Source organism: Pseudonaja textilis, chromosome 3 (genome assembly GCF_049901715.1).
Source record: "Pseudonaja textilis isolate UNSWEBS1 chromosome 3, rPseTex1.2, whole genome shotgun sequence".
Taxonomy (NCBI): domain Eukaryota; kingdom Metazoa; phylum Chordata; class Lepidosauria; order Squamata; family Elapidae; genus Pseudonaja; species Pseudonaja textilis.
Genome location: NC_141992.1, coordinates 94,565,303 through 94,592,128, shown reverse-complemented (window position 1 = coordinate 94,592,128; position 26,826 = coordinate 94,565,303). Strand labels below are relative to the sequence as shown.

Genomic DNA, 26,826 nt, shown 5'->3' with positions numbered 1-26,826 from the left:
TTGCCATGAATGAAGCGCATGATTGCGTCATCTGAATGCGTTCTGTGGGAGGAAGGCGAGTACTGGCGCGGAGAGATGACGGACAGAGGGACACATCAGTGCTTGTGTAAAGGGCAGAAAGAATCGGGGGGAATGCTTTGGATGGGGCCGTAGAGGAAGACAACAGGGTGAAACATGAAATAAAGCGAAAAAGGTAATTTGGGTTGCAGCTGCTATATAGGAAATTGCATTGAGAAGGCTGCAAGGGTGGAGATGAAAAAGTTAAGTTTTTAAAAAATAACCCATGAGGTGCAATGATGCTAACCTCTGCGTAGCCTTTCCCCTTTGTTGACTTTTTAAGATTAGAAATCTAAGGTCTGTTCCCTTAATTTCTAGGGTTATTGAGCCTCTTCTTCATCTCCTCGTTTATTACACATTTTATGATTTGGGCAATTGAGTGTTTGCAATAATGGGAAGAAGCTACTTCGTGGAGGAAGCTGTGGGACAATATTTATCAGACCTGAGTGCTAAATCAAAAAAAATTATTACTGGTCTTTTAGTAGGGCAGGTAAGTCTGCTGTACTTTTTCACCTATGCTTCCTCTGTTGCAGTTTGAAGACTCTTTTCTGAGAAGAAAACACTATGCCACCTCAGTTTATGTCATCAGTTACCAATGTACATCTTTTTTGTTATTGATGTATTTCATTATATATGCATTTCCATATATATCTAAATATAATTCCAACGTTGTATCTGTACATTAGCTATTATTTAAAAGTGTCATCTAAATTGAGATTTCCTTACTGTATAAACAGAAAAGAAATTAGCTGCGTACAGTAGTTAATATGTCATTATTATGGTTATTAACAGAAGTTATGTTGAATGCTTCAAATAGTAGCTGGAGTATTAAAATATTATTTGTGTACCTTGGAAGCTCTGGGCTTAAAAAGAAACTTGTTTTAATCATTTTTATCCATATGGCTATTTATACTTGCTTTAAATTTGATAGTTTTGCATTTCTCATTTTGAATCAAGTTTCTAATGATGTGTACTGCACAGATACTCTATAAATGAATTCTTAGAAATACACATAAGCTACATAACGTGCTGTTGATGCCATTGTGCAAAGAAGTGCCTTTAAGTGGTCTGTGTGGACTGCTTTTCATCCTGTACACAACTTTATCTTTTCTATTTTTCAGTGTTCCCAGCAAAGAGACTATGTTTTGCTGGCTATTCGAACTCCTGTAAAAGAGGAAGAAAGTAACAGTAGTGCAAGCCACCATACAGACTTGTCTAATATTGATGAAGAATGGACAGCAGCACATGCCAGACAAGTAATAAAAATTATTTTCCTTTATATTTATTTAATTATTGATTGCTTTGATTTGATTTATTTGATTTATATTGCCTATTCACCCATGGTGACACAAGGCAGCTTACACAATGTAAAATCATATTTAAAATAAAAATAAAAACAATAAAAACTAACAAAAAGAATCAAATAAATTAGTAAAGTACAATAAAACAAAATTTTAAAACAAAAACCAACTCCCCCCTCCCCCCGACGACCGCGGGTCACACTAGTCATTTGATGGGTTCCATTCCTCTCTGGGTTCCCCAGGCCCACTGGCAAAACCAGGTCTTCAGTGCCTTTCGGAACAGTATTAATGAGGGGACCATTCTAATCTCTGGGGGAATAATGTTCCAGAGAGATGGAGCCACCACAGAGAAGGCCATTCTTCTAGGTCCCACCAGGTGTATCTCCCTCAGGGTTGGGACCCGCAGCATTCCCTGTCTCCTTGCTCTAATGGGTCAGGTAGATGTCACTGGCAAGAGATGTTTCCTCAGATAACCCGAACCCAAGCCATGAAGTGCTTTAAAGGTGACAACCAGCACCTTGAATTGCACCTGGAAGCAAATTGGCAGCCACTGCAGCTCCTGCAGGAGAGGTGATACATGTGCACACCGGAGTCTGCATAAAACCATGCGGACTGCTGCAATTTACACCAACTGGAGCTTCCAGGTGCTCTTCAAGGGCAGCCCCATGTAGAGCACGTTACAACAATCAAGGGAAGTGACCAGGGCATGAGTGACTGTGAGTAGGGACCGCTGATCCAGGAAAGGACATAACTGGTGCACAACCCGCAGTTGCGCAAAGGCCCTCCTGGCCACAACCACCACCTGATCTTCGAACCAGAGTCGTGAGTCCAGGAGAACCCCCAGATTATGCACAGGGTATGTTTGGGGTAGTGCCACTCCATCCAAGACTAAAGGTGGTAATTCTTTCTGAACCAATGAACCCCAGAGCCATAAAAAAGGAATTTTCTTGAAAGCCTGTCTCAGCTTCATAATGATGATTGTTTTTTTAAATTAATGTTGCCTTCTACTGTTTTTAGATATTAATTTAAACAAGAAATATTGAATATTAAATTAAATAAATATTCAAATTATGGCTGTATCAAATAGCTTTGCCATATTGAATATAGCTTTGTTGCTTGCCAGGTAGGTTGGGATATTCTCAAGTGGGTGAGATGTCCTGTCATATACACATAAGACAGATACCTAGACCAGACCTATCAAAGTGGCGGCCCATGGGCCGGATACATCATGCACTGGCCACGCTCATCCCAGTTCTGCAAAGGAAAAAAACACGATACATCATTTCTGGTGTTCTGATGTTTTGCTGTCAACTATGGCTGTCATTTTAAGAGGTAGCATAAGATGCTTTTCAGTAGAAAGGGACTAACCTGGTTCTTATATTTGAATTTGGCAAGCTGATCTCTGATTGGTTAGTCTGAGTTCAACGTTCCTGTGTTTTGCTCTCAGACCATTGCATTTCTTTCTTCTTTCTTAATCAAGGGGTTAATTCTCTCCAACGCTGAATATCTGCATATTTAAAGTTAAAATGGGTATTATCATTTTCTTCTAATAAAGTATGGTTTTCTTTATCTCCTATGAGGTAATGGGAAAGGCTAAAGGGTTGAAATATAAGGTTGAGTGCTTCTAGTTAGGTTCACAAAATCATACTATTGGAATTATTTCCATTTTGGGGGATTTTTTTTTTTTTTTACTTTCTACTCACCAGAAGGGCAGAGATTGTGAGAACAATTTTTCTGTCATATTGTTGCATAAAGTACACCCTAGAACAGGCATCCCTAACCCCTGGTCCGTGGCCTAGTGTTGGCCCATGGCCTGCTGGCCCAAGTGGCGGCCGAGCTCCCAAAGCTGCATTTGGGCAAGTGGTGCATGTACGAAACCATGCCCTCTTCCCCCGCCGCCACCGCCAGTCCACAGATCCAGGGGACCACTGCCCTAGAAGGCAGGTGCTGGCAGTGGAACTACCAAAGTTGCTACTCCAAAGCAGGTGGTAGAACCAGGACATGAAGATCCATTGGACTATCGTGAGGCATAGTAATAACAGCCATTGCAGACCTGTTTAGCTATAAATTACTACTTAAGTGGCTACTATGACTATCAAAAGCCACTGAGAGATCAAGGAGCACAAGGATGGATATACAACACCATTCTGGCTTTGCTACAAGTCATAAACTAGTGTGACCATGGTTGTCTCATTATTCAAACCCATTATAAATTCTGACTGAAACACATCTAGATAATCTGTTTCCTCCAGGTGCAGGCTGACCACCTTCTCAACAAGTTAAAAGATTGGTCCATAATGAAAAACCATTGGGTCTAAGGATGGCCTCTTAAGAAATGGGTGCACTACTGCCTCTTTCAAGGCAGGAGTGTTAGGCCCAGTGGTGGGATTCAAATTGGTTTACCACCGCTTTGGTGGTTGTGACTTGGTGGGCGTGCTTTGCCTAATGCTGGCGCGCTGCTTTCCCCACACAAGCTGAGACCTGCATCACCAATCAGCTGAAGGGATAAAGAAGAGAAAAGCGCAGGGGTGGGTGAGACTGTGCTTTTCTCTTAGTTTTCCTCTCAGCTGATTGTCATTTTTTCCCTCTTCTCAGCTGATCATCGGCTTTTTTTACTGCTGGTTCAGCCGAATCGGTCCGAACCAGTAGCATACCACTGGTTAGGCCAGTAGTAGTAGTAGTAGTAATATATTTACATTTCATTTGCTTAGGTAACAAGAATGCTTCCTGGAGGACTGCTAGTTGTTGGTGTTTTTATCATTTCAGTTCCAGAGCTGGCAAAAGAAATTCAAAATATCCTGAGGAAGGTAAATAATAAAAGTAATTTTTTATTTTTATTCATATTTCACTTACAAACATTTGTTTTATTTTTTTACGGTTACTGTAGATTGTTAACATTTGTTTCCTACTATGTAAGTTGCCAAAATGAAATGGATTGCCATGGATACGATAGAGATAGATAGATAGATAGATAGATAGATAGATAGATAGATAGATAGATAGATAGATAGATAGATAGATAACATACATACGATATATACATACAGTACATACATACGATAATACATAGATACGTACATATAGATAGATGAAATACTCCCATAAAAGGAGAAGCAAAGTATTTGGAGATAACAAAGTACAATTTACTTTAATAGATGCTTACAGTGAGTCACTGAGTTCCTTGCCAGCCAATTTCAGGAAAAGAGCCTGGACCAAGCTCACTTTTCATTTTATATTACGTACATATTTGAAACAGATAACACTAAGATAAAAGCACCCTTTCCTTTAGAATGCTTGGATAAACTATTAGATTGATCTTACTGTTTACTTTTCACACTTGTGGTATCCTTCCTGATATTATCAACATGTACCATAAACCTCAGTGTTCATTTTGCAATCTGTTATTACCAAATATTACCATATTACCAAATTTTGATGCTCATGGTAGCTAAAGAAAGTATAAACTGACCTGACCTGTCTCCAGCACTGGGTATCGCTACTAAGCAACACAAAGAGCTATGCCTAACAAAGGTTTGAATAACGCAACTCTATATGCTAAGTATTACTCTACATCACCATGATGGATGGATAGATAAGGTATCTAAGAATCAGATTTGACTCTGTTCTTGTTCTGCTTTTCTCCAAGCTTCTTTTTGCAGTAGAAAAGTCTGTCGCTAGAAAGAGATTGTGGAGCATCTCAGAAGAAGATGTCTCAGATAGAGTGGCGCTTCATCTTTGTTCAACTACAAAGAAGTATCCTTTTTGCATCTGTTTTCATATCATAAGATCTATGCTCTTTCTAAATTACAGTTGGTAATTCAGGCTTTAACTCTGCTTTACCTTTGCACAGTTATAACAGTCACAATTCAAATAATTCCAAATAAATTAGATAAAGGTTAGTTTATTTTGTAACTAGCTCTGCCCTATGATCTAAGTTAGTAAAAGCAAAAAACAAAATCCAATAGCTTGCTATTTTTACAATATAAGTTAATTAATATATTGATGTGCTATGTTCAAATCTATGGGAACGGTTTTCTATTGAAAGATGGGTTCTGCCCTTTTATGTTGTGCTGGTCAAAGGGTTTGTTTTAAGAACAAATTTGGACTGAAGATTTAACAGAATTGGGGAAGTGAAATATGTATGTAGGGTTGGAGGTATCAGGCCATTATATTAGTAAGTAGATACCACTGTATGCAACAGTATAGAGTAGATTGAATGGATGTTCAACATATAGTGTACAATATAGAATAAGATGGAGGAAATTAGTGTTTAAATAGTACATTTAGTGAATTCCTTTGCTTTTTCTCCTTTATTAATAACTGCTCCATAGAGATTTATGGAATTAAAGAAGCAGAGCACTGTATTTACAGATATCAGAATTCCATTCTGATACCATCTCTATTCATTATTATTTTAATGCTACAATTTATATGCCATTCCATTTCTGGAGCCTCTGAGCAATTTACAGTATGAATATAATAATATTTTTTAAAAATTGGCTAATAAAACTGCAACCAGTTTGATCTGCCATCATTCATTTGTGTCTCCAAATGCCTTTCTCAAAAGCCATATTTTTACATTCTTTTTCTTGAACCTATTTGGATAATTGTAACAAGACAACCACATAACCATAATTAATTAATCTTACACTGGAATATTAAATATATGGTGATTCTTCTACTGTTGCAACAGATTGCCATAACTAAAAACATGATCGTGTCATAAAAGATGGGAATACAGATTCTAAATCTGTAGTGAGGAACCATTGCCTTTTATGTTATTTCTAATTCCCAGCTCTCTTATTTAGATTGGCCAATGGTACTGATACTGTGATTCAGTTATATACTGTATGTTTTCTATTACTATTTTAGGGTGTGATTTGCCTTAATTGGCAAAGTGTAAGAGATTTACTCTCTAGCAATAAATATTGCTGTTTTCATTCTCTACCATTTATGTAAAGAAAGCTCGCAGTTTCAGCTTTGTAGTATAATAATAAAGAAAGGCCTATTAGAGACAGAATGGGAAAAGAAGGATTAAGTAGTGGCCAAGAAGAATAACAACAGCTCTTTGGTTTATTTTTTTGTCGTTAACTATTTTTACGGAAGTAGATGTATTAATGGTGCATATTTAACTACAGAATGTATTTTATCACATAAACCAGCAACAGTGCTGGATGTGTATGGCTTTCTGTTTGTTGCTTATGTCAGCTAAAAGGAAGCATAAAGTGACCTGAACAGACTGAATTTTATTTCAGATCTTTAGAGGTGGCTGGGAGGGGTCTTAACCACTTCTTATTACTGCAGTATCTCTTAAATCTAATTAGTTACTGTTCCTTAACTGGAAACGAATACTTTGTCGTACCTACGATGTGCAGGATCCAAAGGTAGGTTCTATATTGAGTGAGAACAAATAACTAATTGAATTTGGGTTGCCAATCTCAACCACGTTACCTGCCATTAAGTGGTACCTTAAGTGGAACCACTTATCTGGTAGTTAAGGCACCAGGCTAGAAATTGGGAGACTGTGAATTCTAGTCGTGCTTTAGGCATGAGAGCTAATTGGGTGATCTTGGCCCAGGTATTCACTTTCTCTTAGGCCAACTCACTTCACAGGGTAGTGGTTGTGGAGAAAATTAGGAGCTGGATGGACTTTTAGGTATTATATTGCTGTTTTGAGTTGTTTATGAAAACAATAATGCTGGGATATAAGTAAATAAATAAAAATTATAGCTTTGTTCTTAGGTTTCAGTAGGGGCTCTGCCAGCTCCTGTTTAAAATTTGCATGAAAGAAGTATGTTTGGGAGCAGAAATTATGCAAACTACAATTCTGTATGTGCCTTGTTTGGGATAACTCTTATTGTATTCATAAATGCATAGATTGAATCATTTAGATTTGATGATTTATCATTTATATTTTGAGATTATTGGATTATTTGCTGTAGTAATTGAGCCTCTTTTTTCCCCTTTAGTGTACAGCTAAGCCAGCCGACTGGAAATACCAGAATGCTCTTTCTGCTTCTTGGCTATCTTTAGAATGCACAATTAATGTTAATATACATATTCCTCTCCCTGCCACGTTGGCCAGCCACAACCTAGAAAAAAAAACAAGGGTAACTAAAAACAACCTCACTTTGTGTTATTAATTATATCAAAATTCTTAATGCTTATCAGCTATGTTGCTTTCTTCACTAGAATAGTTTAACTTTAGGTCATTTTTTCCTTTCCTCAGTTTTTCGCCTGTACATCTTTCTTTGGTATCCTAACAGTTGTCAGCTAATTTCTTGCAAGTCCCTCACACTGCTTCTTGTTTCTCCATCAGGACTTTCTTTAATTTCTATCTGTTTTTGTCTTGATTTTAGGAGAAATCATCAGTACTATATGTATTCTGAACACTGCCCATTGCTACTCTTGATGTCTCATATCAAATGAGCAGTGGAATGGAAATATAAGGTTTAAATATAACTTTCTGGGTTTAAAAATACTAGTATATAACAGTAAATGTCAATGATAGAAATAATCAACAGTGGCCATTCACTAACCAATACTTGGATAAATATGCCATCTTTTCATTAGTAATCTAGCATGTGTATACTCAAGATAAAGAAGAGCATGAGCTTGAAACGCTATGTTAACAATGGCTTAGAGATCATGTCACATCTTTTATTTAAACACTGTTGTAGATGTATCCACACATGACAGCTAATACCTGTTCTTTAGGGGCTGGTATCAAAAATTAAATGGAATGAACTTGTCTGCTTCATGATCTAAAAGTATTTATTTACATTTAGAAGAGAACATCTAGAGGTTGGCCTGCAGTTTAGGCTTTTAAGATTATTAAATGTAACTCCCTTTTATTTTTGATTCTGTTTTATAGAATGGATTAGGACGTTGGGCCCAACAGATAGAGGAGGCTGTCTTTTTGATAAATGGACAAGCCAGAGAGGAAGATGCTGACTTATTGGAAGGGCAGGTAGGTGGTGAAGAATGTAAACTTGAAATTCTTGTCCTCTGTAGCTGCTTGCATGACAGGTTTTTCAGTGCTCTATTGAAAACAATTGAAACTTTCGTTAAAGTAATTCACTAATACAGAACATGCTAAATGATTACATTGACATTCAGTAACTTAATAATTTTTAATGATCAAATTTGGACAATATGTTAAGTTAGAGGCTTTTTTTAGAATTGATTATGAATGGGTATTAGCTAGGATTAATAAATCTCACTAGGGCTCATATACAATATGAAGGTCTAAACAAACACCAGAACTATTATATAGAGTTACGATTACATTTAGGTTAAAAAAAAATCCATATTATCCATGTAGAGATTGAGGAAGAGTTTATCTCCTTACGCATTTTGAAAAATTACAGATAGTCTTTGATTTAAGATCACAGTTGGAATCAGAAAAAGTGAGGCATCACTTGAGTGCACCCAATTTTATGATCTTTTTGGCCATGGTCATTAAGCAAGACATCATGTGATCTGTAATCTTCCCCATTGTCTTTCCTTGTTGCCTAGGAAGGATGAAAATGGTGATGATTCCAGGAGACCACTATTATTATAAGTGTGAGCCAAGCTGCCAAGTGTCTGCCTTTTGATACCATGACCATGGGATAAGTTTGGACACTGCAACAGTCATGGTTGCAAGGAATGGTTGTAAGTCACTTTTTTCAGCAGCATTGTCACTTTGAATAGTTGCTAAACAATGGCACTGTGATGACCTGGGGCACGGCACAGAGATAACACAAGCAGCTGGCAGTTCCAACCATCCCTTTATTGCTCCAAATTTCCCCAGATGTTCCCATGTTTCTGGCAAGTCCCAGACCACATCCCCCAAGCACACTCCAAGGAGCACCTGCAAATATTCCAGCCCAGTGCTGTGTACACCAAAGCTGCCCAGCAATAAATTCAGCAGGGCAAATCCAGGAGTTCAGGAAGCAAAGGATCCAGGTAATTAGTCCAGAAAGCCAGAAAGAATGCAAGGACTCTTGGAAAGTTCAAACTTTGGCACTCAACATTTCAGGAACTCAGCGTTTGTTTCCGACAAATGCCCCTCCCCATGGTGTCTCCTTAAGCCTTATTCCCTAGATGTCCCTTGTGAAGATGGGCAAGGCACTCTTCTCCCAAGTAGCCTGTTCAGTCTACGCTATTGTCACCTTCTCTCCACTCTGTGCTCTTGGATCAGGAGAGGGTAGTCCTTGCTCATTGCCTGAGCTTTGTCTCTCATGTTTATCCCGCCCCTATTCCTCCCTATCTGCAAGCTGTTCTAATCCTGAAATGCCTTGGCCTGACTAGCCCTGCCCTTCCCCATTTTCCTTCATAGCCAACAAAGCTGCCCTCTCAATCTCCCTCAGCTCAGGTTCCAGCTCATCTTTGCCCGCAGATTCAGACATTGGTGGCATGACAGGCACTGTAAAAAATGACTTACAATCATTTTTCACACTTATGGCCATTGCAACATCCTCCTGGTCACATAATTTACATTCAGATGCTTGATATTTATGATGGTTGCTGTGCCCTGGGGTCATCGCTTGAAATCAGGAGGGCATTATTCTTCTGAGAAGCGAAAGATTATTCCATATAGATACTTTGCTCATCATTTTATCCTGTGATAATTCTTCTGTTACATGAAATAGTTTTAAAGATTCAGAAGGCTCTTCTTCTACTGAAAGAATAACGGAGCAACTCATTAGTCTTGAGCCTCATAGCATTCTATCAACTTTCTCCAATGAACATATTTCCATGTTTGACTGTTTTTACAGTTTCCACTTCCTTTCCAAGCTCACATAGCAAATGAAGCATACATTTCAGTCATTTGACAAAAATCATTCTCCTTCTTACAAGCAAAGTCAATGGGAAAGCCAGATGTGCTCAACAAAGTGTCACTAACACCTGCAGTGATTCACTGAATAAATGTGGCATAAATTTTGGGCTCAATTGTGGTAATAAGTCTAGGACTATCTGTACATTAATTTTTCTTTTATCCATTTCAATTTTGCATATATACATTCAGAGATCTATTTTGGTATAATGTGGATTTTTCTTCCCCTCTAACTCCCAAAAACGTTTCTGTACAATTTATGGTGAAATGAGCATTTCCTGTTTAAGTACATGAAACAGCCCAAGTTTTAAACTTTCCTACTATCCAGCACGGTAGAAAAATGCATAATTAAAGTCTGCTGTTATGTTAACTCTTTCTTGCTTCTCCTTCATTATTTTTTGCTTTAGCCTAGAATGATCCTTAGTTCTTGTCTCATCCTTTGTTTCTATATTTTGTTAGAATACCAATAATTATGTTTAGTTTTTTTCTTTTTAAAAAGCTTTTTTTAAAAGAAGTTCTTTCTTCTTATTCTGCCAGTGGCTTCAAGTAAGAATGTTTAATGATTTGGCACTCCATTTATAGTATTCTTCACAATATCAAGAGTGGTCTGATCAGCAACAGTAAACTCTGCTACTGGATTTCAGTCTGTAATCAAAGTACAGAATGCATAGAAAGGTGGAGTGAAATCATTGATGGCCTCAATAGTTTCTATCATCCACTACTTTAAAGGATTCTTCTTATAGTAAACTAGTCAGTGAAATCATCACTGCTATTTTAGTCTCATGAGTCTAATAACGCTTATCCAATGCTGCTCCTGCCTTCTACAGGCAAAATCCAAGTATTAATGCCTTGACAAAGAAAGTATCCAACTTTCACTATCCCTGTCTATTTCAATCAATGCTCTTATATGCCATTTTCCCCACTGTCTGCATAATTAACCAGAAGGTGGCACCAAATCACTTTAGCAAAATGTTTCTGATGATCTAAAACAGGGGTGTCCAACCTTGGCAACTTTAAGACTTGTGGACTTCAACTCCCAGAATTCCTCAGCCAGCTTTAAGACTTGTGGAGTTGAAGTCCACAAGTCTTAAAGTTGCCAAGGTTGGACACCCCTGATCTAAAACTCTATTCCCAGCTGCAAGTAATGGTGAGGAAGACATGGCCAGATATTCTTTCCCTTGATTTCCATTGCCTGTATTATTATATCATTCAATAAGAGAACAGATCAAACAGACAATTGTAAATTTAGATGATTTGCCCCTTTTTTAACACAACAACAGATGTAGGCTTTAAGCCTGACATTCCAGCGGGCATCACTTGAAATCAAGAGGGCATTATTCTTCTGAGAAGTGAAAGATTATTCCATATAGATACTTTGCTCATCATTTTATCCTGTGATAATTCTTCTGTTACATGAAATAGTTTTAAAGATTCAGAAGGCTCTTCTTCTACTGAAAGAAGAAAGGGAGCAACTCATTAGTCTTGAGCCTCATAGCATTCTATCAACTTTCTCCAATGAACATATTTCCATGTTTGACTGTTTTTACAGTTTCCACTTCCTTTCCAAGCTCACATAGCAAATGCAAGTACATTTCAGTCATTTGACAAAAATCATTCTCCTGATAGTATTTGTGACCAGAATCTCTCCCATTTGGAATTTCACAGTTTTTAAAGTGCCCACCAATCTTAGCCTTGAGTAGGAAACTCATTGATTCAGACAATTGGTGTTTCTTATGGTGAGTTTCTATAACGTAAATTAAATAAAGTTAAACATTGCCCACCTAACCCACAAACGTTTATTAGAAATTATCATGAATAAAGATGGTTGATTACATATATACAACATTATAGTTTAGCTTTACATTTTGCATTGAGAAGGACAAGATCACAATCTTATCCAAAAGGCAGTCAGAAAAGTTAATTTCACTCCTCTTGGTTTAATATATCAAGAAGAATTGGAATATAAATGTTATTTCTCTTAGAACCACACTGAATTCAATAGGAGCAGAACCTAAATCTGTTCATATCCAGTTTCCTGTGAGAATATTTTAATCTGAACAAGTAAATCTGTTTGCTGCCTCTTAAAAAATCTTTCAGGTTGCCTCGCTTCTTTTTTCACTCACAATTTTAATAACAGAAAGTCTAGGTAGCTAGTGTCTCTTCTTGATCCCGGAATTCTTCCATGTCATTATTCCATTTATACCATTTGATAAGATGATTTTGAAAATTTAAGCTGATTGATATTATGCTTTTAAAAATTGGATCCAACCATGATCCAAGTAATTCTTCTTTCCAGATTTTTCTGTCTATTGTGGCAAGCTTCAGTTCTCAATCCCTATTCTTAATTTGTTAACAAAAAGATCTTATATATTCTTAGGCTATCCTAAATCAGAGTACAGTTTACCCTCTTCTTAGATGCATCAAAAAAGGGGAGTAAATCCTTGCATAGTATCTGTTCTGTTTCTAGATTGTAGCTTTATTTCAATACGTGCATTAATGTAAAAGTAGATATTAAAGTCACATTGTTTGAGAATGCAATCTACAATATCTGTAGAGTGGTTATTAATATTTATACCTTAAAAAACCCTAAGCAAAGCAAAATATCCTATCATCACCAGAATTTTCTTTGAGAATAAGCATTACGTTATCCAGTCTGATGATCATGCAAGTCAGATAACAAACATACGCTGTGCCTAGTTGATTCAATATTCTACCATACTTTGAGTACATTTTTAAAAATAAATTAATACTTCGTAGTATTAGAGAATTACTTCGGTATAGTGGTTAAGGCACCAGGTTAAAAACTGGCAATGTGTCCTTATTCTACTTCAGGCAGGAAAGCATCTGCGTGACTTCAGGCCAGTCACTCAACTATAGAAGACCAAGGGCAAACTGTTTTCTAAATTCTTGCCAAGAAAACTGCACAGACTTGTCTAGGCAGTTACCAGGATTGATTCAAAGATATATATATTTACATTAACTATCAAGAACTTAGCTGAACTGCAGAACATTTGGTGTTGCCTATGAAATGAATTATGAGCTTTTGCAGGAGGGTGGAAAACTTCACCGATTCATTAAATGTTTTTATCACACAATCATATAAAAAAATTCACAACAGCTAAGACCTAATAAAATGCTCAAATATCTAAATGTTTTTTCCTGATAGATTCTAGTTTAGCATTTGAACCTTACCAATGTTCTTTTCAGTTCAGCTATCTTCTGTACTTGAATTATCCTTACAGAAAAAGTCAAGAGGATATATGCCATCAGCTACTAGGAATCTTGATGTTAGGGTCTTAACAAAATTGGTAAGTAAACTTTCTGACAAAGGGGTTAAAAAGTAAGATGGGACATCCTGTATTCAGACCTCACTCACATATCAGTTCATAGCCTTAGGCAAATTGGTAATTATCAGTCTTGGCTCTCCATCTCAGCAAACATAAGAATAATGAAAATCTACAGAGCGGTAGAAAGTTTTTCTGGGAGTTTTCCTTTTCTTTCCCCAGATCGCTTTCATTTTCCATGAGTAATTTGAAAGCGTATGTAGAATAGTTGGTAAAAAATGAAAGCTAGTTGAAATATCTGCTAATTTGTTTAGGAGGCTGTAGGTAGTCTATTATCTTTCAGCATGAATGCAGATCACTGTAATAAATATTAATAAAGAATATGCATTAAGCATTTTCCAATGTAGAAACAGCCTCTCTCTGGAAATTAGATTCTCCCCCCCACCTCCCATTAGCCTTCTGGAAGTTATTAAAAATGAAACTATTCCAACAAACCTTTGGGGATAACTGGGGTAATGCTATCTTGTTTAATGTACTATTATAGCAATAGCACTTAGACTTATATACCACTTTATAGTGCTTTACATCCCTCTCTAAACAGTTTACAGAATCAGTATATTGCCCCCAACAATTTGGGTCCTCATTTTACCCACCTCTGAAGGATGGCAGGCTGAGTCAACCTTGAGCCGGGTAGGATTTGAACTGGCAAATTGTAGGCAGCTGGCTGCAGAAGTAGCTTGCAGTACTGCACTCTAACCACTGCGCCATGGTATTTTTTTACCATGGATGTTTCAATATTGTACATTTTGATGTCTGTTAATGTTGGTAACTAAGAGGACCATTTGGAAATTACAATGATGTGGAATTCTAATAAATAAAAATAGAACTTCATATTTACAGCAGAGTTTACAATTATTAAAGATAGGGTGGAATTGGCTAACATACAGTATGTACAATTTGTGATTTCTGCCTCTTCTCTGTTTCAGATGCAAAGTACAAACTCCAGATCAACAGCTACAGTCCAAATCTGCAACGGTTACATAAATCTTAAAGGAGCTTTAAAATGTAAAGCTTACATCCATAACAACAAGCCTAAAGTTAAAGATGCTGTTCAGGTATTTTTACTATCCCTCATCTTTGAAAAATTTGCTTGTTTTCATGTTCCAGCCAAGATCTCTGATTTTCTTAGCAATTAATATAAATAAGGATATAATTGCAATAGTCCAAAATTTCTTGAGAGGTTCCATCCATGTTTTTCTTTAAAAATGACAAAACAGAACCTCAAATCTATATTAGCTCTCCCTAGTTTTGTCATTTATTGTCCCAGTACATCTTCAAACATCTGATTGTGTAACAATTGTTTTGGGGATAGTGTTGACAGGGTTAGCATAACTGGAGTAGGTGATGGTCTTAAAAATGGTTTTTTAATGAAAGTGTAACTAATTCTAAAGTTTTTTGTCTTCAAGTTAAGATCTGGGAGATATTGTCATATGGGTTTTTTTCATGACTCAATGATAATAAAAAAAATCATGTCTAGTCATGATTTCATTATGCTGTTTTGTACAAATACGTCCTGAGTTTGTACAAATGATTTTTCCAATGAAGTGTAAAAATGAACATAGCCAGGGCTCTTACTTATGTCTAAGGAATGAAGGATGATTAGAATAAGGACCATTTCTTGTCTTTGATTTCAAACTAAGTATATAGGAGTCCCTTGGGAAGTTCAATCCATTTTAAGTGTCTGCCTAATTTCTATAAAGTGATAGGTACAATCTTCCTGTGTGAGGGAATAATAATCAAACAGGATGCACATTAGTAGGGGCCTCTCTTCCAATAGTTTAATCTTTTTAAAAATTACTGCAGCCAGAAGATTCTACTGTCATTTCTGTGACAATCTCTCAAACTGGCCTGCAGTTCACATACTCTTTCCTCTGCAAAGATGGATGCATTTTGTTTTCTTCAGAGTCAGCATTCCTAGCAATGAAATCAATTCTTTTTATAAGTTATTAAGTGTATATTATATGTTTTATAAAGAGTGTGTATCAGGAATGTGCAAAACTGGGAACAAAATGTTGCAGAGTACTCCAGAGCACTTCATTTCTTTTCCTGACTGCATGGATCTTCCAAGGAGTGGCTCAGGGTGGTGGGTTTTGTACATGCATAGCTTTTATACATGTTATTCTGTGTTTCTTTTGTAGGCCTTGAAGAGAGACATAATAAACACTCTCTCTGATCGTTGTGAAATATTGTTTGAAGATCTACTTGTTAATGAAATGCCAGGAAAGAAAAGTAAGATAAGAAGGAGCCCAATAACCCAACCATATGCTTTAATGTACTGTATTTTTCAGAGTATAAGACACACTTTTTCCACCCCAAAAGTGGGTGGAAATGCCTGTGCATCTTATACAGCGAATGTTTGCCGAAGCCACCGTACACCTGCCGGTCCCCTCCCTTTGGCCTCTGCCTTCCAGCGATTTGCCTCCTTGCAGCAAACAGCCTGGGCATCTTCAGCACAGCCTGATTTAGCACTAACAGCTGATTTTCAGTTGGATTGGCCTCCCAATGATCAGCTGTTTCAGGCTGCAGGAATCGCCTATTGCCGCCTCTATGTGCCCCATTTTCGGCCTCCGCATCCCGGCCTTAATACGCCCCATTTTCTGCCGCCTGGAATGGGGCAAAAACGGGCGCATGGAGTGCGGCAATAGGTGATGGCAATCTCCTACAGCCTGAAACAGCTGAAGTCATTAGAAGGCCGATCCAACTGACCATCAGCTGCTTGTGCTAATCAGGCTGTGCTGAAGCTGACCAGGCTGTTTGCTATTTGCTACAAGGAGGCAAATTACTCGAGGAGCATCTTATATTCTGAAAAATGCAATAATTTCTCTGGACTAATTTTATTTGAGTTTATTTCCACATAAGGGTGTGATTTTTAGAAAGTGCATCAACATTGCATATGCATTATTCTATACATTTCTTCTAAAATTGCACTTTTTATAAGCATTTTAATTTTGAACTTCTCTGTCACAATATTTAGAAAATGAGTAAGGGATGTTTGAATAAAACTGCAACCTATTTGGCATTGTGACAAATTATGCTGCTCTATATTGAAGGAAATTATATTAGGCATCCCAGCATTTTCCTGGAATCTTCAATATGGTGGAAAGGGAATTCCAGACACCGTATCCACTTAATTTACATATATATTTTTCTCAGAAACTGACAATCTCCTGTTGCCTTCTTTTGGAGAACTGATCGAACAGACATTTATGGCCTCATATATTAGAAACTGAAACAGTTTTGCCTTTTTGTTACCTGCATGTATCGAGTAGAAATATACAAGTGTTCACAATCCTAATTTACCTGTTTTGGGAAAGCATTCATTTTTAACTAATATGCCCAAGTCACTTATAATTTTAATTAACTCTTCAAGTATAATATGTTGTGTATATATGTGAATGCTGTTGCATGATACACAGTATGCTAACTACATTTTACTGTTGAGACATAAATCTTTCTAGAATTACTTTCCACACTCAATCCATGACTGCACAGATATATATATTTCCATTAGGCAGTTACCAGGATTGATTCAAAGATATATATATTTCCATTAACTATCAAGAACTTAGCTGAACTGCAGAACTTTTTGGTGTTGCCTATGGAAATGAATTATGAGCTTTTGCAGGAGGGTAGAAAACTTCACCGATTCATTAAATGTTTTTATCACACAATCATATAAAAAAATTCACAACAGCTAAGACCTAATAAAATACTCAAATATCTAAATGTTTTTTCCTGATAGATTCTAGTTTAGCATTTGAACCTTACCAATGTTCTTTTCAGTTCAGCTGTCTTCTGTACTTGAATTATCCTTACAGAAAAAGTCAAGAGGATATATGCCATCAGCTACTAGGAATCTTGATGTTAGGGTCTTAACAAAATTGGTAAGTAAACTTTCTGACAAAGGGGTTAAAAAGTAAGATGGGACATCCTGTATTCAGACCTCACTCACATATCAGTTCATAGCCTTAGGCAAATTGGTAATTATCAGTCTTGGCTCTCCATCTCAGCAAACATAAGAATAATGAAAATCTACAGAGCGGTAGAAAGTTTTTCTGGGAGTTTTCCTTTTCTTTCCCCAGATTGCTTTCATTTTCCATGAGTAATTTGAAAGCATATGTAGAATAGTTGGTAAAAAATGAAAGCTGGTTGAAATATCTGCTAATTTGTTTAGGAGGCTGTAGGTAGTCTATTATCTTTCAGCATGAATGCAGATCACTGTAATAAATATTAATAAAGAATATGCATTAAGCATTTTCCAATGTAGAAACAGCCTCTCTCTGAAATTAGATTCTCCCCCCCATTAGCCTTCTGGAAGTTATTAAAAATGAAACTATTCCAACGAACCTTTGGGGATAACTGGGGTAATGCTATCTTGTTTAATGTACTATTATAGCAATAGCACTTAGACTTATATACCGCTTTATAGTGCTTTACATCCCTCTCTAAACAGTTTACAGAATCAGCATATTGCCCCCAACAATTTGGGTCCTCATTTTACCCACCTCTGAAGGATGGAAGGCTGAGTCAACCTTGAGCCTAGTAGGATTTGAACTGGCAAATTGTAGGCAGCTGGCTGCAGAAGTAGCTTGCAGTACTGCACTCTAACCACTGCGTCACAAAGGCTCCTAAATTATTATGTTTATTTTTTTACATGGATGTTTCAATATTGTACATTTTGATGTCTGTTAATGTTGGTAACTAAGAGGACCGTTTGGAAATTACAATGATGTGGAATTCTAATAAATAAAAATAGAACTTCATATTTACAGCAGAGTTTACAATTATTAAAGATAGGGTGGAATTGGCTAACATACAGTATGTACAATTTGTGATTTCTGCCTCTTCTCTGTTTCAGATGCAAAGTACAAACTCCAGATCAACAGCTACAGTCCAAATCTGCAACGGTTACATAAATCTTAAAGGAGCTTTAAAATGTAAAGCTTACATCCATAACAACAAGCCTAAAGTTAAAGATGCTGTTCAGGTATTTTTACTATCCCTCATCTTTGAAAAATTTGCTTGTTTTCATGTTCCAGCCAAGATCTCTGATTTTCCTAGCAATTAATATAAATAAGGATATAATTGCAATAGTCCAAAATTTCTTGAGAGGTTCCATCCATGTTTAAAAATGACAAAACAGAACCTCAAATCTATATTAGCTCTCCCTAGTTTTGTCATTTATTGTCCCAGTACATCTTCAAACATCTGATTGTGTAACAATTGTTTTGGGGATAGTGTTGACAGGGTTAGCATAACTGGAGTAGGTGATGGTCTTAAAAATGGTTTTTTAATGAAAGTGTAACTAATTCTAAAGTTTTTTGTCTTCAAGTTAAGATCTGGGAGATATTGTCATATGGTTTTTTTTTCATGACTCAATGATAATAAAAAAAATCATGTCTAGTCATGATTTCATTATGCTATGTTTTGTACAAATACGTCCTGAGTTTGTACAAATGATTTTTCCAACGAAGTGTAATATATGAACATAGCCAGGGCTCTTACTTATGTCTGAGGAATGAAGGATGATTAGAATAAGGACCATTTCTTGTCTTTGATTTCAAACTAAATATATAGGAGTCCCTTGGGAAGTTCAATCCATTTTAAGTGTCTGCCTAATTTCTATAAAGTGATAGGTACAATCTTCCTGTGTGAGGGAATAATAATCAAACAGGATGCACATTAGTAGGGGCCTCTCTTCCAATAGTTTAATCTTTTTAAAAATTACTGCAGCCAGAAGATTCTACTGTCATTTCTGTGACAATCTCTCAAACTGGCCTGCAGTTCACATACTCTTTCCTCTGCAAAGATGGATGCATTTTGTTTTCTTCAGAGTCAGCATTCCTAGCAATGAAATCAATTCTTTTTATAAGTTATTAAGTGTATATTATATGTTTTATAAAGAGTGTGTATCAGGAATGTACAAAACTGGGAACAAAATGTTGCAGAGTACTCCAGAGCACTTCATTTCTTTTCCTGACTGCATGGATCTTCCAAGGAGTAGCTCAGGGTGGTGGGTTTTGTACATGCATAGCTTTTATACATGTTATTCTGTGTTTCTTTTGTAGGCCTTGAAGAGAGACATAATAAACACTCTCTCTGATCGTTGTGAAATATTGTTTGAAGATCTACTTGTTAATGAAATGCCAGGAAAGAAAAGTAAGATAAGAAGGAGCCCAATAACCCAACCATATGCTTTAATGTACTGTATTTTTCAGAGTATAAGACACACTTTTTCCACCCGCAAAAGTGGGTGGAAATGCCTGTGCATCTTATACAGCGAATGTTTGCCGAAGCCACCGTACACCTGCCGGTCCCCTCCCTTTGGCCTCTGCCTTCCAGCGATTTGCCTCCTTGCAGCAAACAGCCTGGGCATCTTCAGCACAGCCTGATTTAGCACGAACAGCTGATTTTCAGTTGGATTGGCCTCCCAATGATCAGCTGTTTCAGGCTGCAGGAATCGCCTATTGCCGCCTCTATGTGCCCCATTTTCGGCCTCCGCATCCCGGCCTTAATACGCCCCATTTTCTGCCGCCTGGAATGGGGCAAAAACGGGGCGCATGGAGGCGGCAATAGGTGATGGCAATCCCTACAGCCTGAAACAGCTGATCATTAGAAGGCCGATCCAACTGACCATCAGCTGCTTGTGCTAATCAGGCTGTGCTGAAGCTGACCAGGCTGTTTGCTATTTGCTGCAAGGAGGCAAATTACTTCGGAGCATCTTATATTCTGAAAAATGCAATAATTTCTCTGGACTAATTTTATTTGAGCTTATTTCCACATAAGGGTGTGATTTTTAGAAAGTGCATCAACATTGCATATGCATTATTCTATACATTTCTTCTAAAATTGCACTTTTTATAAGCATTTTAATTTTGAACTTCTCTGTCACAATATTTAGAAAATGAGTAAGGGATGTTTGAATAAAACTGCAACCTATTTGGCATTGTGACAAATTATGCTGCTCTATATTGAAGGAAATTATATTAGGCATCCCAGCATTTTCCTGGAATCTTCAATATGGTGGAAAGGGAATTCCAGACACCGTATCCACTTAACTTACATATATATTTTTCTCAGAAACTGACAATCTCCTGTTGCCTTCTTTTGGAGAACTGATCGAACAGACATTTATGGCCTCATATATTAGAAACTGAAACAGTTTTGCCTTTTTGTTACCTGCATGTATCGAGTAGAAATATACAAGTGTTCACAATCCTAATTTACCTGTTTTGGGAAAGCATTCATTTTTAACTAATATGCCCAAGTCACTTATAATTTTAATTAACTCTTCAAGTATAATATGTTGTGTATATATGTGAATGCTGTTGCATGATACACAGTATGCTAACTACATTTTACTGTTGAGACATAAATCTTTCAGAATTACTTTCCACCTCCATCCATGTTTCCTTGTTTCTTAATGTCCTCTTTTGATTTTACGGAATTCAGTGGAAAATGTTGCCAATTACTTATAATCTTCTCTTGCAGCAAAAATAACAGTCTTTTGATTCACTGTGTCCTATCTTTCATAGAGAATATGCTTTTGATGACATGGATTGGAAAGATATTCTAATCTCAGTTATCTGTTTTGCCCAGCAAGCAGTATTTGATTAAAAGTATCATTTTTAAAGGAAATGAAAAAAAAAACACAGATAAAAATGTCTTTACTCCCTGTAACTACAATGAGGAGCATAGAGATGAGAATTATTATAATTATAATAAAATGGTGCAGACTTTCAAATTTGCGTTGTGACAAGAGAAGCCACACATCTTTAATACTTGTACAGTAATATAATAATAAATCATATTTTCTGACCACTTCATAGGATGTGCCTAGCAGTCAGCTGCTGAGCACAATTAGTACTTCATCCTATTTTGGGTCTTAGGGATTGGAGCCTTTAATCCAGTTTTCCAATTTTAAGAAGGTTCACAACAGACAATCCAGGGATGCTCAGAAGTCATCAGAAGTATAAATGCATTTTCCCCATTCATTCTTTGTCCTTTTGAGGGGCTTTTTGGGTGGGGGACATAGATAGGAGTAACCATCCTTATCATTCTTCCATTCTTAAAATTTCCTTATCTCCATATAAAAAACACAAGGAAACATATCCTGTGCTGCTCAAGTTCAGTCATTTTGAAATTGAGTTTTGAGAGCATTTTCTCCCAAATCCCACTTTTGCCTCAACAGAGAATACATGTAGCTCAGGGTTGAACTATGCGCTCTGAATTTAGTTGATTGCTTGCAGACATTTCGTTACCCAACTAGGTAAAATAGTCAGTGCCGTTATCTCTTATCAATTAACCCAAACGATGCCTGCAGCACTCTTCAACACACTCTAAATGTATAAGAAGTCGATTTAATGTAAATTGGATGCTGGGAGCTTGCTGATGTATTATCACACTTATTCAAAAGTAGTAGTGCTGTATATGTGTTTCATTCATATATGAAATGTCTTAACGCTGTTAAAAATGATATGTGCAGCCATAATTTGTGTACAGAGTGTGAACAGTATATAACCGTGCTCTTAAAGCTTTCTTTATTAGTAATTATCAAGGGATTCTCTTTTATTTTATTTTAGACTCCGAAAGGGAATACCACATCCTACCTTGTAGAGTTTTCACTTCCATTGTGGGATCCAATGTGTTGCTTTGTGATTATAAATTTGGTGATGAGACAATCAGGGAAATTCAGGAGCATTTTCTTGACATGATGGATCAAGCTGTTCAATCAGATGATTTGCATATTGCTGAGGAAATAAATACAGGTAAATGATAAATAAAATAAAATAAATAAAAGAATTAGATTGTTTTCTGTTAGGAATTATTCAGAAACCAAACCTGAAACTGAAGCACATTTTAATTCAGATTCACAAATGTTCATTACGTTTAATGGTTTCCAATGGCACAGGGTGTATGTCCAAAACATTTTCCTGTGATATTTGGAGGAAAATTGGTTAGGATCTTTCCCACTTTCGAAAGTTGTAACCAGTAACCTTAAGGGCATTAAATTATGGTTCTTTGCAAAATAGCATTTTAAATGTAAGCATTTTAATATGTATATTATTTTAATTTTTTGAAAGGAACTTAATCACTAGGGGGATTTTGAACTCTATGATCAAAGTATGTTTATTAGTTTTCCTTGGAGCTAAGGATCAACTAAGGCTGTAGAAGATGTTCAACACAATGTCCTAGGATCTATCTTTTGCTTAAAATAATTTGGTAGACTCCTGTTTTGAAGCAGACCATAGCCCAGGTCAAAAGAAAGTAGGAACAATAGTGATATTCAGTTTTTTCTGTCTAGTATCAGAAGCTCATTCAAGCACATTTATGTTTGCCTTTTCATAAATGGTAAGCTATAGAACAATCTTTAGTTGAAGCACAGAAAAATAAATATATATATATTTCCAATTAAAGACTGGATCTTTTATATCTTGTCTAGCTTAACCCTAAAAAAGCACCACAAATTCACTTTCTTGGATAACATGAAAACCAAAAAATTCAGAAAATGAGCTTACAATTCTCCCAAACCCCTTCTCACAAGGATGTTGGCTTCTTAGAGAATAAACACTTCAAAGGAAACAAAAGATGATTTTCAGAAAATTATCTCCATACCCCAAATGTTTTATCTGCAGTTGTATAATCTTTGCAGCTGTATAATAGTACACAAAGCAGCTAATGAAAAATAGAGACCTGCTTTTTAGTGTTTCTCAGTGAACTGTTTCTCAGTTTAGCTCAGTGACCACAGCTAGATGTAATTTATTGCATTGAATAAAACCTGTCAGTTTTTATATTTATTTAAAACCTTTTAATTATCTTTATTTTATTTTGGAATTGATCCACAAACAGTCCTAAGAGGACTAGAAGCACAAAGGGCTTCCTTCTGCCTTCATGCTCATTGCAATACAGCTGCAGGCATAGATACAACTTCATGCCTGCACGATCCTTCGAGCAACTGATAATTTGATAGATTACTTCACTGTACTTCACAGATCTATATTTTAGCAACTTCTGTTCCTTATCATGAAAAAGTAAGATATACATTAAGTGGTTTGACTGAGTTTCTGTTTACTAAAGGTTTTGAACAGAGAAACACAAATAAGATTGTGGGTACCTCACTGAGGATAATCTCTTCCCTTTAATTTATTCTTAATCTAGTTGAAGATTTATTGAATCCAAGAATGGGCATCCTGGCTCTACACAACAGAGTAGCCATGACGTGTATTAGAATAGTTGTGATTAAGATGACTTCCATGGCAAGGCAAGCAGAATTGTTCCATTGTGGCCAAATTTGTATTTTTAAAAGTTGAAATACATTTGGGTGATGGGGTGGCTATGTTTCTTAAATTTTGTCTGCCAGTTTCAGATTTCATTTTTATTTCTTCATTCTCCATTATGGATATTAAAGAAGTGTTTGTTAGAAAAACAGCAAAAACGTGTAAAAACTATTTGGTCAAATTGCTGAATTTACTTTATTTTATTTTGACATTAATACCTCACAGCCTATTAAGAAAGAATGAATATGACACTGCCAATTTTAATAACACAGATTCCAGGTGTACCTGCTTTGATATCTGATAGCCACATGGGATATTCAGATTTGCAAAGGAACATTTGTGAAAAAACTAAGGGACAGGTTGTCCTAGGACACCACCCTAAAATTTACGTTCAACATTGTCTAGTAGAAATTACCTGGGTAGAATTTCCAGTAACTAAGGAACACAATACTATGATTATGCCTCTTAACTGCTCTCCTATAAGTTAGCATTTAAAAAAAATAGTTGTGACTGGTTACAATGATAAATATACCATTGTATTAAATAAACTAACTTGTGGAATATATTCTGTTGATTCTTAGATGTTTCAACTATATAAATATTGATTACTTATGTACAAAATAATTACTCCATGATTTTAGTAATCATTCTACTTGTTGGCAAATTGTAACATGGAGTTCTCTCTTCTGAAAAATGCTTTTAAATATTCTAAAATTGAACAGTTCAGAAAATATAGCTTATATTAATTATTACCAAAATAGATTAACACCTTCTCTGTTTATCTGCTGTAACTATGAAGGGTTTTAATTGACTATTAAATTTAAATATTCATTGCTTTTATACTGTATTTATTTACTGTGAGCATTCAGAAAAACGATCATAGATGGAAATACTGAAAAAAATTGACTTGCTTTGAGTGAGTTCTTTATTTGGTGAGACATTATTGTACAATGTTGCTCCATTGTTGGGTTGGTTTTATGTAAAAGTTTCTATTTACATAGTTTATACATTATCTTTTCAAATAATAATAAGTATAGCATAGAAGAATTGCTGATACTGAGTATTATGCAAGAATCCTTGCGAAAATTTTGTGTGAAAGAAATCATGTACATTTGGCTATACACAAATGGGGAATTAATAATACAAGACTGTTTTAATCTTCTCATGAGTTTTTTCAAAGGATAGTGCAATTCATTCCTTGTTCAATTCTTTAACATTCCAAGTGTTTAATAATTACTAATATGCATCTTAAAAATTATTCTATGTGCTTTATTTGGATAATCTGCCCCTGAGTGTGAGTTGAAAGGCAGTGGTGTCTACGTAAGACCCAGGGCTGTTTATATCTTGTCTGCTAAATTAAATTACGTAACAAAAATTTGTATACATAGACTTGGTTTTTCCATCCTGAGTTCTGAAAAAAAAAATTTTTTTTAAATTTTTGACGAAGAAAAGGAACATTGGGTTAGAGATGTTCAGGCAACATAAAAACTCATGCTTTTGTCTTATTTCTTTGAATTATAGTTGAAGTTAGCCTGACAAAGGAATTCCAAGATAATACACAACCAAAGCAAGTGACAAAAGAAATGCTATTGTTGAAACTACATCAAAATATGGGTATGCATATTTTAGCCTGAACCGCTTAAAATAGTCACTTTTAGTAAGATTTATCACTTTTCTTGAAGCATTTGCACACAGACTTCTTTCTGTTTATGTCTAATTGTTTTAATGGTTATTTAAGATTGTTTTAATCATCCAGAGTCACATTTGTGAGGTAGGTGCAATGGTGGTATTCTACCGGTTCGGCCGAGCCGGTAGCGACAATGAGCAGCAGAGACTGAACCAGTTCTCTCTGCCACTCTGCTGTTGGGTCCACCTGCTCACCCGAGCTCCCATACTCATTTTTATCCTCTGCTTTTGAAGCACAACTGCTTTGCGCGGCACAGCAGAATGCTGCATGGCAGCTGCTGAAGCGACCAGGAGAGTGCAGGCTTGCAGGAGGTGAGTTGGAACGCCTCTGCGCCTGCACAAATGCCTCTGCACCTGTGCAAAGGGTGCGTTTGGCGCATACGCACATACGAAGTGTGTGCACGCGCATAAAGCATGCCCACCAAGCCACGCCCACCGAACCGGTGGTAAAACTTTTTGAATCCCACCACTGGGTAGGTGTCTATATAAATTTGGGTAGATGGATGGATGGGTAGCTAGAGACTGAGTCACAACAATTAAGTTATAACAACAATGAAAAAATAATTTTGCAAACGATACTCATATTTATGACCATATCAAGCAAAGGAAAGTTGAAGTAAAAATGTAAGTACAGTTGTAGTTTCACTTAGCAATTGTTTTGCTAAGCAACCAAGTCCTAAAGTTTGTTAAAGAAGGAGTATTAGTAGAAAACAAGCAGGCCAGCAGACATTTGTTGCCTATTGACTCAGTTATTTTGGTTCCTGATTTTCTAGCATTCTTTTGCTGTTCCAGATACTCTTTATTTTATTAATATACTTTTCTCCTGCCTGAGGAAGCCCAAAATAGATCTACAGGAGAAGGTCTATAAACAAAATTAAACTAGTAAAAGTGCAGTTTCTGGCTGCAGATGAATTAAAATTCATTTGAAATACCAATTTGCATTATCTTTCTTTTTTTTTCCAATTTCTTTTCAGGAATGGTGATAGCTGTGGCAGTTGCCATATCTGCAATAGCTTTCTCCTTTAACTACTTCAGCGATTAAGCTTCAGAAAGCAAGAACAAACTTCAAAACTCATGTCATTACAGATCTACTCTAAAGGTGCAAGTGTCCTGAACTGCATACGTTAAGATATGTTATAATCTAACAATAGCAATACATGGCTCTAAAAAACAATTATTCTCTTCATGGAAATAATGTAGATGGTATACATTGCTTTTTGGGGAAAAGAGAGAACTCACATTGTCAACTGGCAGATACAGAGGATTAATTTTTCAGGGGACATCTGAAAGAAAACATATCTATTTTAACGTTCTCCTTAATAAAATGTATAAAAACCCTG

General features: G+C 36.3%; 1 protein-coding gene across 1 annotated transcript; it reads left to right on the top strand.

The window, feature by feature from the left end:
* The first annotated feature begins 84 nt into the window (after positions 1-84).
* ODR4 (odr-4 GPCR localization factor homolog) lies at positions 85-26,826 on the top strand. The gene is made up of 14 exons (XM_026703251.2): positions 85-193; positions 376-547; positions 1,179-1,313; positions 4,070-4,165; positions 5,005-5,111; positions 6,706-6,742; positions 7,328-7,468; positions 8,233-8,328; positions 13,422-13,487; positions 14,450-14,578; positions 15,662-15,752; positions 22,106-22,291; positions 25,322-25,414; positions 26,461-26,826. Exons 2-14 carry the CDS (start codon positions 449-451, stop codon positions 26,526-26,528), a joined length of 1,344 nt encoding a protein of 447 aa, XP_026559036.1. The 5' UTR covers positions 85-193; positions 376-448; the 3' UTR covers positions 26,529-26,826.